We start from the raw sequence: 12313 nt of genomic DNA, 5'->3' as shown, positions 1-12313 counted from the left end.
AACTGACAAAACGTTCGATCCTCTCTGTTATTGCCACATTATTTGATCCGTTGGGATTGCTGGGAGCTGCTATCACAACGGCTAAGATATTCATGCAGCAGTTATGGATGCTGCAGGATGAAGAGGGACGTAGACTCGAGTGGGATCAGCAAGTGCCTGCCAAGCTGGGAGAGCAATGGAGGAAATTTGTCTCTCAGTTACCTATATTGAACCAAATCAGCGTTGAGCGCTGCGTTATTATACCCGATGCAGTATTGACAGAAATGCACTTCTTTTCGGACGCATCAGAGAAGGCTTACGGAGCATGCCTGTACATTAAAAGCCAAAATTCGACAGGGGATGTACTGATTAGACTCCTCACCTCGAAGTCAAGGGTTGCTCCCTTGCAACGTCACACCATTCCACGTTTAGAGCTGTGTGGGGCGCTTTTGGCCGCGCAGCTTTACGAAAAGGTACGCCAGTCTATTAAAATCCCAATGGAAACGCATTTTTGGACGGATTCCACCTGTGTCCTACGTTGGATTCAAGCCTCTCCCGCTAATTGGACTACTTACGTTGCCAATCGGGTGTCCAAAATTCAGACGTTAACCGAACACTGTCAATGGCGACACGTGCCCGGAGTCGACAATCCTGCTGACTTGATATCCAGGGGAATATCGCCAGAGAATATTTTACGTAATGACACTTGGTGGCGGGGACCTCAGTGGTTAAAATATGGGCCAGAGCAATGGCCAATTACTGTTCAAACCCTCGACGAAGAAGGAGAAGAAGAGCGACGACGTGGAATTGTTGCATGTAATTCATCTTCGCCTACAAATTTTAATGAAGATTTCATCGGAAAATTTGCATCATACTCGAACATGATTCGTAGGACAGCGTATTGGCTGCGCCTGATGAAACTACTGCGTAAGCCAAGGGGTGAAAGGAAGGATCATACTTTTCTATCTACCGCTGAACTTCAAACAGCCGAGAATACGCTGATTAGGTTGGTGCAAGCGGATTCCTTTGCAAATGAAATAAAGGCGTTAAGGAATAACCAAATGATACCACTAAACTCGCCTCTGCGATGGTATAGTCCATCATTGTCTGAGGATGGATTAATTAGACTAGGTGGTCGACTGTGTAACTCAAATGAAAGTGAGCAATCGAAACACCCATTGGTTTTGCCAGCTCGGCATCCATTCACCCGTAAACTTTTGCAATACTATCACGAGCGGCTGCTCCATGCAGGACCGCAACTTATGTTGGGTGCAATAAGACTTCGATATTGGCCGCTGGGAGGGCGACAGGTAGCTAGGCAGATCACTCATCAGTGTATGAAATGCTTCCGTTTCAATCCTACTAAAATTCAGCAGTATATGGGGGAGCTACCAGCAGCCAGAGTTACTATATCCAGACCGTTCGCTCGGACTGGCGTGGATTATTTTGGACCAGTGTATGTACGAACGGCTCCTCGGCGACCTGCAGTAAAAGCGTACGTTGCATTATTTATATGCCTGTGCACCAAGGCTGTGCACTTGGAGTTGGTCACAGATTTGTCCACTGATCGCTTTCTTCAAGCTTTACGTCGTTTTGTTGCCAGGAGAGGAAGGTGCTCCGATATCTATTCGGATAATGGAACCAACTTTGTTGGTGCCCGTAATAAGATGCAAGATTTTTTACAATTACTCAAGAATGAACGACATCATGAGCTAGTATCAATCGAATGTGCCTCTGAAGGTATACAGTGGCATTTTACACCACCTAGTGCCCCACATTTCGGCGGGCTTTGGGAGGCAGCAGTACGATCTACTAAACGGCACCTGTTAAAGATCATTGGAGAAAATCCTGTGTCCCCAGAAGACTTCACAACACTACTTACCCAAGTGGAAGGTTGCTTAAACTCGCGACCCTTAACGGCGATGTCGGACGATCCAAATGATTTGCGACCTCTCACACCAGCGCATTTCCTTGTCGGAAGCTCTCTCCAGGCAATACCCGAACCAAATTTAGAAAAGGTGGCGACGGGAATATTTGTGCCAGCTACAAGCAAGAAATAAGCGCTGGAAGCCACCGGTCCAAATTGAAGTGGGAAAACTAGTCGTGATCCAAGACGACAATCTGCCACCAATGCGCTGGAGAACGGGCAGAATCGAAGCAACGCATCCAGGTGACGACAACGTGGTTCGCGTCGTTACCGTTAGAACATCGTCTGGAATACTTGTCAGGCCGGTAGAAAAGCTCTGCATTCTACCATTACCGAGCTGCAATGACGAGCAGCAGGCGGAAGACGCGCCAAGCAGCAATATGTAATCACCGTTCCATCCCCCTACCCTGTCGAAGAGGATACTTCCGTCTCCTTTATTTTCAGAAATCGGGCATTTCAGGGTGGGCGAAGATGTTTGTGACTACAACGATCCACCCAAGCCTACAACCCTGGACAGCATCACGGACCATTATATCACAATTCGGCGATCACACTCTCGACTGACTGGCTCGGCTGATAACGTCGTGTGAGAAACACTGGGACGTTTCCTCTCGGCTGCGACACACTCGTCGATCTCTATCTGTGGCGGACGATCGTGGGGATCCGTCATCATCATGAACTCATCATCAGTGACACCCAATCAGCAACTGATAGCAACGATAAGAGCATGAGTTGCGCTCTCACACATCTCGGGAGTGGTCCATCTTCGATCTTCGATCTTCGAAATTGAGCGACTTTGGCGCGAACTGGATGCCGGGTCGCAGTGCATGCCGATGCATTTCATAGTTAGTTGGAACCTGAGTCACCGTCGGGATCAGACGCGATTCCCATATCAATTTATTACTTAATTGTTTTAGACTCCTTAAATTGAATATACGTTGTTCGTTAGTTAATAATAGTTAATATACGTGTCATCATTAAACGCTTGGTTTTTATAACTACCACGGAGCGTATTATTTCGGCTATCAACAATCCGAATTGGCACACCATTGGACCCATCTGGAATTTGTGAGCTGGCTACCAATCTATTGGATTCTACTTTTCCTCCGCTTATGCATTGGTCGATGTAGGACCTGACTGCACCGCTGCACCACGTTATCGAAGGAGTTTGGACCACCCGCAGCTAGGAACCCTACAATATAAATGAAAATATTTAACCATTTTGCCGCACTTTAACCAGAAAAATATCAGTAATACTATAAATATCTGCCGTTAAAACGGAACTAGCATTTTTCGCTTTTTATTAACAGCAATAACGCAAATCTTTCATTTTTAATACACTTCTCATTAAAGAGAAGTATTCAATTCGCTTCTTTCTCTCAGAAAGAATAAAGTTATGCTTTTCGGGATATTATTCAATGCATGAGCGTACACGTACTTTTTTGTCACTAAATGATACTTTCCGCAAAGTTTATGAAAATCCGTAGATTTGAGCACTTGATCCGTGGGTCCGTAGATAATTCCTAAATCCGTAGAACTACGGATAAATCCGTAGATCTGGCATCACATTGATATCCATATCGTCCGAAACCTTCGTTTCGCTTCGCTTTACTGAATCGTACGCCACCTTGTAGTCTGCAAACAGCAGGTTCATCTGCTAGTTGAATTCTAAAAATTTGTCATGGATCTGTAGTAGGAAGACCGGCAACAGTGGATCATTCATCTCGTAAACCTAAGCCTTTGGAACAGATTGATACTTGCTGCAATTGACCCGATCGCAAACCCCTCTTGTAAATCGGGCATAGTTATGAGAACTTTCAATCAATTCGTCGGTAGTTTCTCTGCGGACCGCTCAGCTGGTTTCGAGGTACGATGCTGGTCTAACTAGCCAGTCGTCGTATGTTTGAATCTTGGCTAGGCAGTGCTGCTAGATAGAGTCAGTAATTATCCTGAACTCTAATAACCGGCTGTGAAGTCTATCGATAAAGACGGGTCAAGTCTTAGAAAGACGTTTAAGCCCAAGGCTTTGCTTTTTTCTCTGCGAACCACAGCCACCGTATGACCCGATAGGTCGCACTATACGGCCGTCCGTAATTATTGGTTTGGTAGGAATGCCGTTCTTTCTAGTCGTTTTGTCGTTACTTTCTTCGCCTAATCCAAAGTTGGCGGATCCACAGTCTGTCTATGATCATTCATCTCTATCCTGTTCCTATCGACGACTCCGTGATCGTGTTCTTCACCGTTCAACAGTACATCGAAATGTTGTTTCCAACTTATCGTGTCGCCTGGAGAGGCAATTTTTCGCCTCGCCAAGAATGCAATTCCGAGAGTGCGCCGTAAATACATGAGATAGAATAATACTTAATTGAGCAATTTTATAAATAGCTTATATTTAGCTGTATAAAGTCCCAATACATTCTTCTTCGTCTACCAGCAGAGAACCGGGGTAGCTTTTGCCGTATCAAGAAATCCTCTCCACTGTTTCTAGTATCGAGCTACTCGTCGCCAATTTGTTGAGCGTCTCGACGCACGCAAGTCGGCTTCAATCTGGTTGAATCATCTGAGTCATCATCCTTCTGCTCCTGGGGCCGTTGGGGTTGTTGAAGAGGTCGGATTTAATTGCACAGTCGTCTCTCTGGAAATATCTCCAAGTAGTGCCTGCGACTCGTGGTTTATACGCCTATGCCATTCTCCGCTATCCGTTTGTACTCCGCCAAAACTAGCCCGCAACACCTTTGGTCAAACACAGCAAATGCACATGTCTTTCGTAAGCAAAGTTACTGTGTCCAGTTCGCACAGGACTGTCGGCCTGATTAGCGTTTTGTACATCGTCAGGTTTGTGCGGCGAAGCGTTTTGCGGAGGGAAAGTAAGGCTCGACTTCCAGCTTGAATGCGTCGTTGAATCTTCTTCCACTTCCAGTTCATCGCCGTCAATAGTCACTATCTGTGGGGGGCAAACGTAACTTTTTCTTCCCCGTTATTTCGTCTCTTCGTACCATATATTTGGTTTTTGGACGCAAGGATTTGTAACCCAATCTTACCAACCTCCGTTTTTAGTCTGGCGTAGATTGCCTCCGCCAACCGCTAACCACCCAGTTAACTTCGAGGTACGATGCCGGTCTAACAAGCCAGTCGTCGTATGTTCGAATCTCGGCTAGGCGGTGTTTGCTAGATAGAGTCAATAGGATCGTTACACTGGTCCCGTAATTTTCCTGTACTCTAACAGCCGGCTGCGAAGTCTGTCGGTAAAGAAGGGTAATATCTAATGACGGTTTAAGCCCGCGGCTTTGCTTTTAGATTACCTCCGCCGTCCCAGGGTGTCTAGTGATGATGTCGAGGTCATCTGCGAAGGCTAGGAGTTGGCTAATCTTGCTGAAGATTGTTCCCTTTGTTTCGATGCCCGCTCGCCGTATCACACCTTCATTAGCGATGTTAAATAGCATGTCGTAAGGACTTGAGGGCGCCCCGAAACACGCACGTAACACGTCACTCGCTCCAGGGTAGCTTTGTTTCAGCCAAGTCAGTCCGGAAAACCGTACTCGTCCATTATCTGCCATAGCTGTTCGCCCACGACTGTATCGGACGCCGCCTTGAAATTCACGAAAATATGATGCGTGGGCACGTTGTATAAATTTTATCTGCAGTAACACGGACCCTCGTAAAACCCGCCCGGTACTACTCAACGAATTCACTTGCTATTGGGGATAGATGACGCAACAAAATCTGGAGGAGCACCTTGAAGCGGCGTTGACCAGCGTAATACCGCGGTAATTACAGTAATTTAGCCATCCACTCCTCCAATAGTTTTTTCCTCCTTGAAATTATCCAGTAAAGTGCCGTTGCCAGCGATTCTTAGCCATTTTTTTCGAGTTCTACCGGGAGTTGGTTCTTTCCGGTAGTGCTATTATTCTTTAGCTGACCGATTTTTTGACGGATCTCTTCGAGATCGGGAGCCGGCTCACTGTTATCGGTTGTAGCTACTTTAAGGTTAACTTCCGTTGCGTCTCTTTCTGTTATGTTGCCATTGAGATGCTCATCGAAGAACTGATTCCACCTGTAGTCGACATCGCGTTCGTTTGTGACCAGGTTTCCTTTCTCGTCCCTATATCAAGCTTCAGTGTGTATCCTTTACAGGCTGTTCAATAAGTTCGAATACAACTTTTCATCGTTGTGTAAGTGCGCATCATGCGCATTCTGTGTATTGGTATTGGCGTCAGCTTTAGCCTTATTTATAGGCTAACCGACGCGTAAGGTGTCGACTTGATGTCATTTGTTGTTTGTTTGCCGCGCGCGATGAAGGAGTACCGCAACGTCGTAGTGAAGTTATTTGCGAGAGGTGAGCGACCCGGCAACATATTTCGGCGTTTGAAATCCCACGGGGTGAAGCGGAATTTCATCTATAACACCATTCGTCGGTACCGGGAGACGGGCTCGGCCAAGGACCATGCTAGATCCGGGTGGCCGCATTCGGCGAGGACGTCAACAGCTATCAAGGTGGTGAAGGAGCGGGTTCGTCAAAAAATGAACCGCTCGACCGGAAGACTGCTATTGACCTCGATGTGTCGATCGGGACTGCCCACACCATTAGGGCGAAGGACCTGAGATGCAAGCCGTACAAGAAACGCAAGGTTCACGAGGTAACGGAGGCTACAACGAAGAAGAGGGTGGGCAAAGCCAAACTGATACTTTCGCGGCACGCTGGTCAGGAGTTTGCGTTTTCTGATGAGAAACTCTTCATCTTGCAACAGCCGCACAATATCCAAAATGATCGGCTGTGGGCGCCGACCAGTAGGCCGGCATCCCCCCGTCCCACATAAACATCCCGTGGTTACAAAGCGCCGTATCGGTGATGGTTTGGGGGCCGTATCCAAGCGTGGGAAGCTTCCGCTGGTGTTTCTCGAGAATAACATGAAAATCAACGCCGCGTACTAAAAGGCCGAGGTTCTGGCGAAGGTTGTGGCCCCAGCACTTCATGACCTCTACGGAAAAGATCATTATGTCCAATATCGTCCAAGCGTGGTGTTGGGAGAATTTGACTGATTTTCTCGATAAGACTTTGTGGCCTCCCAGCTCCCCGAATCTTAATCCCCTGGACTTTTATGTATGGTCGTACATGCTGGTCAAGCAGAGCAAACATAAAGAGAGCGCTATGGACCAATTTAAGAAGCTCATTTCCAAGATCTGTGACGAGATGTCCATGGACCAGGTGCGTGCCGCGTGTGATTCTTTTGAGAAACGTCTCAAGCTCGTCATAAAGCACAAAGGGGGGGGGGGGGGGGGGGGGGGTGCTTTCACCAAATATGTCGTGAAAGTCCTAAATAAACACTGCTTCGATAAAAATTGACTCAGAAAAGAATATATTGTATTTTCATTTTTTAAACACATTTTTAAAGTGTATTCGAACTTATTGAACACCCTGTACGACATTGGTTTACCTTCTCGTAAAACTCGCAAAACATTAGCCCGGAATAGTTGTTCTAGCTCTTCGCGATCTTTGTCCTCCTTCTGACGACTTCTATAATACCGATATGAGTTTTATAATAGGGTTTACATATTCTCTGACCAAGTGGACGTACTCAACAGGCATATAGGCTTATACGCTGAGGGATCCCCGTGGAGTTTTCCTGCTTTTGGCACCCGCTTCTGGTGCTTACGGGAGTCAGGGAAGTTACCTTTGTCAATACATTTATGCAACATGGTCCTAAACATATCCGGATTCTCCAGGGTTGCTAATTTCAAAGCCTGGTTCGGAATTCCGTATGGTCCTGTATTTCTCGCCAACTCACCAGTTCGTAAACCCTGCCGATCCAGAACTGTATAAGGCAACATCGACCCTGCGGTAGGTGCTAGTGGTATCTTCGTTGATTAGGTCTACGTTCAGCTTTATTGTCGCCTGTATTCCTCCCCTCAATGAATTTACGTTTACCGGACCTGTTTCTAGTCTTTTCGTTGCCTTTGGAACCGGTACTTGCCACGGAGCGTGACAATTTCCTTCGGTGACTACTTCATTGGTCAGCTATGTCAGCTATGTCAGGGGCTTGGAGCCCCTGGTCTTGCATCTTCTGGCGAAGCTCTTGGTCTGTTCGGCATGGAGAAAGACGCGGATTCTGCCTCCCGAATAACCTTTCATCTTGTTGATTTCCCCCACCAATGAACTGAGTTTTATATGCCAATGAACCAGTGCCGTTTTTAACACTGCTGCCAGGGCCATCTTGGATGCCGACAATTCCTTCTCAACTGTTCCGGCTCTCTGTGCCAAGCTCTTTCATTCATTAATGGCCGATCCGAGAACTCCTTGAATTTGAACAACGAGCTACTTAATGTCTTTCTGCATGTTGTGCCTTTTGTCGACGTAATTGTGCAGCTATATACTCTCTATATAGCTCCACACGTTGTAGATAGTCATCTTTCGTGATCTCATGGTTATCGTTGCATGTAGGAAGATCCTGCTGGGGTTGATACACTACGTGTTCAGAGCCAGATCGGTGTAAGTCAGCAATACTTCATCTGAGCCTATTATCTATGGTGACGAGTTTTGAACGCCCCCGGGGACCTACTAGGATTTTAATGGAATGAAAGCAGCCGGGAGTATTGCCCCCGGGGCTACTCTGGAAAGTGTCGCCCTTCCAAACTCAGGTTGAAGAATAGCTCGACCACCAGCCCTGATATGCCTTAACCAATCTATTGAGTCATATCGTATCCTTGCCATGCCATTTCCACGCCATTTCTACTGTAATCAGAATCTTACTGGCATCAATCGTGATGTGCCATTTGGCACTCCTGCTCGGGCTAGGGTGTTTTAAGCGACTCGCTTCGACGGAGTTGCTTTTGGATCTATGTGGCTTTCATAGAAGTTCAACACACCTACTGTCGAATCCCGTCTCATCCTAAATAGAATCGCTATTTCGCAATAGGATTGACGGGATGGTCGTTGAGCCCTGGACTCGTGACCCTGCTCCCTTATGTGTGTCACATTTGTTCAAATGTGGCTTAGTCAGGGTTTCAAAATATCATTCTTCATACGCAGAAATAACCGACAAAAACAAAGAGCGATAAACCTGTTATTCTCTGCCTATAAAACAAACATACGTAGCAACCAGAATGCATCACGATAACAAAATAATAGGACAAATGCAGGGTATGCTGCTGCTTCGTCGTAATTGCCTATTCCCGTCCTATCCTACACAAATGATTAAAAATATCAGCATTTTTATGCCACACAATGCAAAACTAGTTATTCCCTAATATTTCAGTTTGTAGTCTATCATACGCGATCAATCAAAGTGAGCTGAGATCTAGTTAAATGCTTTTTATCATTAAAGAAGTCCTACCAGCCGAATTTCTTACGTTTATTCGTGCGACGAAGAAGACAATATCGACTAATCGTTTTAATTTCCGTCATTTAATATTCGCTTTTCAGTGATTTCAAAGTTCACGGATCGGAAGGTAAATGTGTTTAGTTAAATCAGCACAAGAACTTTTGGAGTATTCATTAAGTCCATCCAACAAATGATGAAAATTAGAATGGCTTTACTTAGACGACGGGAATTAGAAAAAAAACCCTATGTCCCATTATATATTTTGAGACAATATCTTTGTCTCTTGTGCGTTTGTGATTTTTGATTCCCTGGGCTTTAGTTCAAATAATCTATCGCTGCGCTTTTCATAGTACCCCTTTTTCAGAAAACATTAAAAAAGATTATAAATTGCAAGCAATCGAAATACGCGTGTCTCTAAACGAGCATACGCATGTTGTAGCGCAGCTAAATCAACTAAACTAACGAACATTAGATATAATTAAAACCAACGTTTTATCTTACCTTTCATTTTTTCCAGCCCCCCCTAGTGCCCAAATTCGTGAACGAAGGTGACACCAGCAACTTCGACGACTATCCGGAAACGGACTGGAAGTCGGCCCGATCGTTGGACAAGATGGAAATGCAGCTGTTTGAGGATTTCTAAGCCCCCCGAATGCAATCCTAATCCTGCAATCCAAATGCAGCAGAAAACAGTGTACATAACCGATAAGCCTTTTTCACTGTGGAGTGCGTACTTAACAATAGTCTTCTGATACGTATCTAAACAAAACCGATTTAGAGATAAACCTATCCTTACTGATAAGTAGTTGAAATCCACTCAAAACCTAGTGCGAGTTATGGTTTCTGATATATTTATACAAAGTAAAAACATGAACCGAAATTTCAACTAAAATAACTAATTTAAATTATGTAATATTTAGCAGAGAATGGCGATAGTTGATTTTTGCTGTAGATATCACTTAAATGAGAACATACTAAGGTCATGTTATAGTATACAGTTTCCTTACCAGAAGGAGATCTTTCTCGAACACAAACTATTAAACTTATGTAGTACATACATCTTAAAGCTTGCAATATACTAAGTAGTTTTACCATTACAAACCTAAACTAAGTTATGTAATGAACCACATTCACTGTGATAGAGGAAAAATGTTAGCTATCCTACTGTGTAAGGCTTATTAAGCTGTAATTGATTTCAATTTATGTCTTAAGGGGGGAGGCACTAAATCCGGTAGAGACAAAAAGAGAGAGAGAGAGAGATGGATATCGTGTGTGAACATCTTAGGCGTAATACAAAAAAAAAATCAAAACTGATGGAATTTTTAAGAAACTGCAAACCAATCGGATGGATACCCATTGGTTAAGGCAGCAATAAGACAACTATTTGATTAAAGGAAACAAAAAAACACCAAATACGCCATATGGTGACAATGACTTCAACTGTAACCGTTTTCTTAATAGTAAATTCTAAATATTATTCTATTACCCGTAGCAGTATGCAGCAAACTGTGTGTTGAACCATTCGTGTTGAATAAACAATAGATTTGTTTTAATAACGTGTCCGACGAAACTTTCGATGACAGAGCCCTTTGATTAACTTTGTTTTATACATTGATTTTTATATGCATAGATAAAACAAGAAGATAGAAGACAGATCATGCAATATCAATTGTAGTCTAGAGATTTCATTGATTCAACTACCCGACCGGATGCAACCGTTTGGAAGCGCTAAACTGGAATTGTACAAACCAATTGGGGATATTAGTTTCGGTAGAATTATGTATACTAACTGTGAACTACTATTTCACAACTGACGATTTCCAGTCTGGATACAGTAGTATGTAGGGCATTGTTTTTAGATTTTGAATCTTGTAGGAACAGAATTATTTCACGCATTGGTAAATTACACTACAGATCCTCATTGAGATGGGGCGAAACATTGTTTGGCATGTTAACGTGTTTGGCTTTCCTTGCATGGGAAACAAACGTAATTAAAAAGTCGGCGCTTTTGCTGTAGTTTAGTAGTTTCGTTATTTAGGCATCAGAAACACAAAAATTTTAAGAACAGAAAATGTGGTCTAATAATAAGTCAAAAATATCCCTATCTTGCAGCTTCGCCAGAAAATCTATTCGAATAGGATTGCTGTGAGTGTAGTAGCAGTAGCAGTAGCAGTAGCAGTAGCAGTAGCAGTAGCAGTAGCAGTAGCAGTAGCAGTAGCAGTAGCAGTAGCAGTAGCAGTAGCAGTAGCAGTAGCAGTAGCAGTAGCAGTAGCAGTAGCAGTAGCAGTAGCAGTAGCAGTAGCAGTAGCAGTAGCAGTAGCAGTAGCAGTAGCAGTAGCAGTAGCAGTAGCAGTAGCAGTAGCAGTAGCAGTAGCAGTAGCAGTAGCAGTAGCAGTAGCAGTAGCAGTAGCAGTAGCAGTAGCAGTAGCAGTAGCAGTAGCAGTAGCAGTAGCAGTAGCAGTAGCAGTAGCAGTAGCAGTAGCAGTAGCAGTAGCAGTAGCAGTAGCAGTAGCAGTAGCAGTAGCAGTAGCAGTAGCAGTAGCAGTAGCAGTAGCAGTAGCAGTAGCAGTAGCAGTAGCAGTAGCAGTAGCAGTAGCAGTAGCAGTAGCAGTAGCAGTAGCAGTAGCAGTAGCAGTAGCAGTAGCAGTAGCAGTAGCAGTAGCAGTAGCAGTAGCAGTAGCAGTAGCAGTAGCAGTAGCAGTAGCAGTAGCAGTAGCAGTAGCAGTAGCAGTAGCAGTAGCAGTAGCAGTAGCAGTAGCAGTAGCAGTAGCAGTAGCAGTAGCAGTAGCAGTAGCAGTAGCAGTAGCAGTAGCAGTAGCAGTAGCAGTAGCAGTAGCAGTAGCAGTAGCAGTAGCAGTAGCAGTAGCAGTAGCAGTAGCAGTAGCAGTAGCAGTAGCAGTAGCAGTAGCAGTAGCAGTAGCAGTAGCAGTAGCAGTAGCAGTAGCAGTAGCAGTAGCAGTAGCAGTAGCAGTAGCAGTAGCAGTAGCAGTAGCAGTAGCAGTAGCAGTAGCAGTAGCAGTAGCAGTAGCAGTAGCAGTAGCAGTAGCAGTAGCAGTAGCAGTAGCAGTAGCAGTAGCAGTAGCAGTAG

General features: G+C 44.7%; 1 protein-coding gene across 1 annotated transcript in view; it reads left to right on the top strand.

Moving 5' to 3' along the window:
- LOC128735215 (cAMP-dependent protein kinase catalytic subunit 3-like) overlaps positions 1 to 9868 on the top strand; it is a 41855-nt gene extending 31987 nt beyond the window's left edge. Inside the window, exon 7 of the mRNA XM_053829708.1 lies at positions 9743 to 9868. Coding sequence (XP_053685683.1) covers positions 9743 to 9868 — 126 coding nt within the window. The remainder of the gene's footprint in view (positions 1 to 9742) is intronic.
- The last annotated feature ends 2445 nt before the right edge of the window (positions 9869 to 12313 follow it).

The sequence above is a fragment of the Sabethes cyaneus genome, chromosome 2 (genome assembly GCF_943734655.1).
Source record: "Sabethes cyaneus chromosome 2, idSabCyanKW18_F2, whole genome shotgun sequence".
Taxonomy (NCBI): Eukaryota; Metazoa; Arthropoda; class Insecta; order Diptera; family Culicidae; genus Sabethes; species Sabethes cyaneus.
Note: the sequence above shows the minus strand (reverse complement) of the source record. Positions and strands in the feature narration are given on the sequence as shown.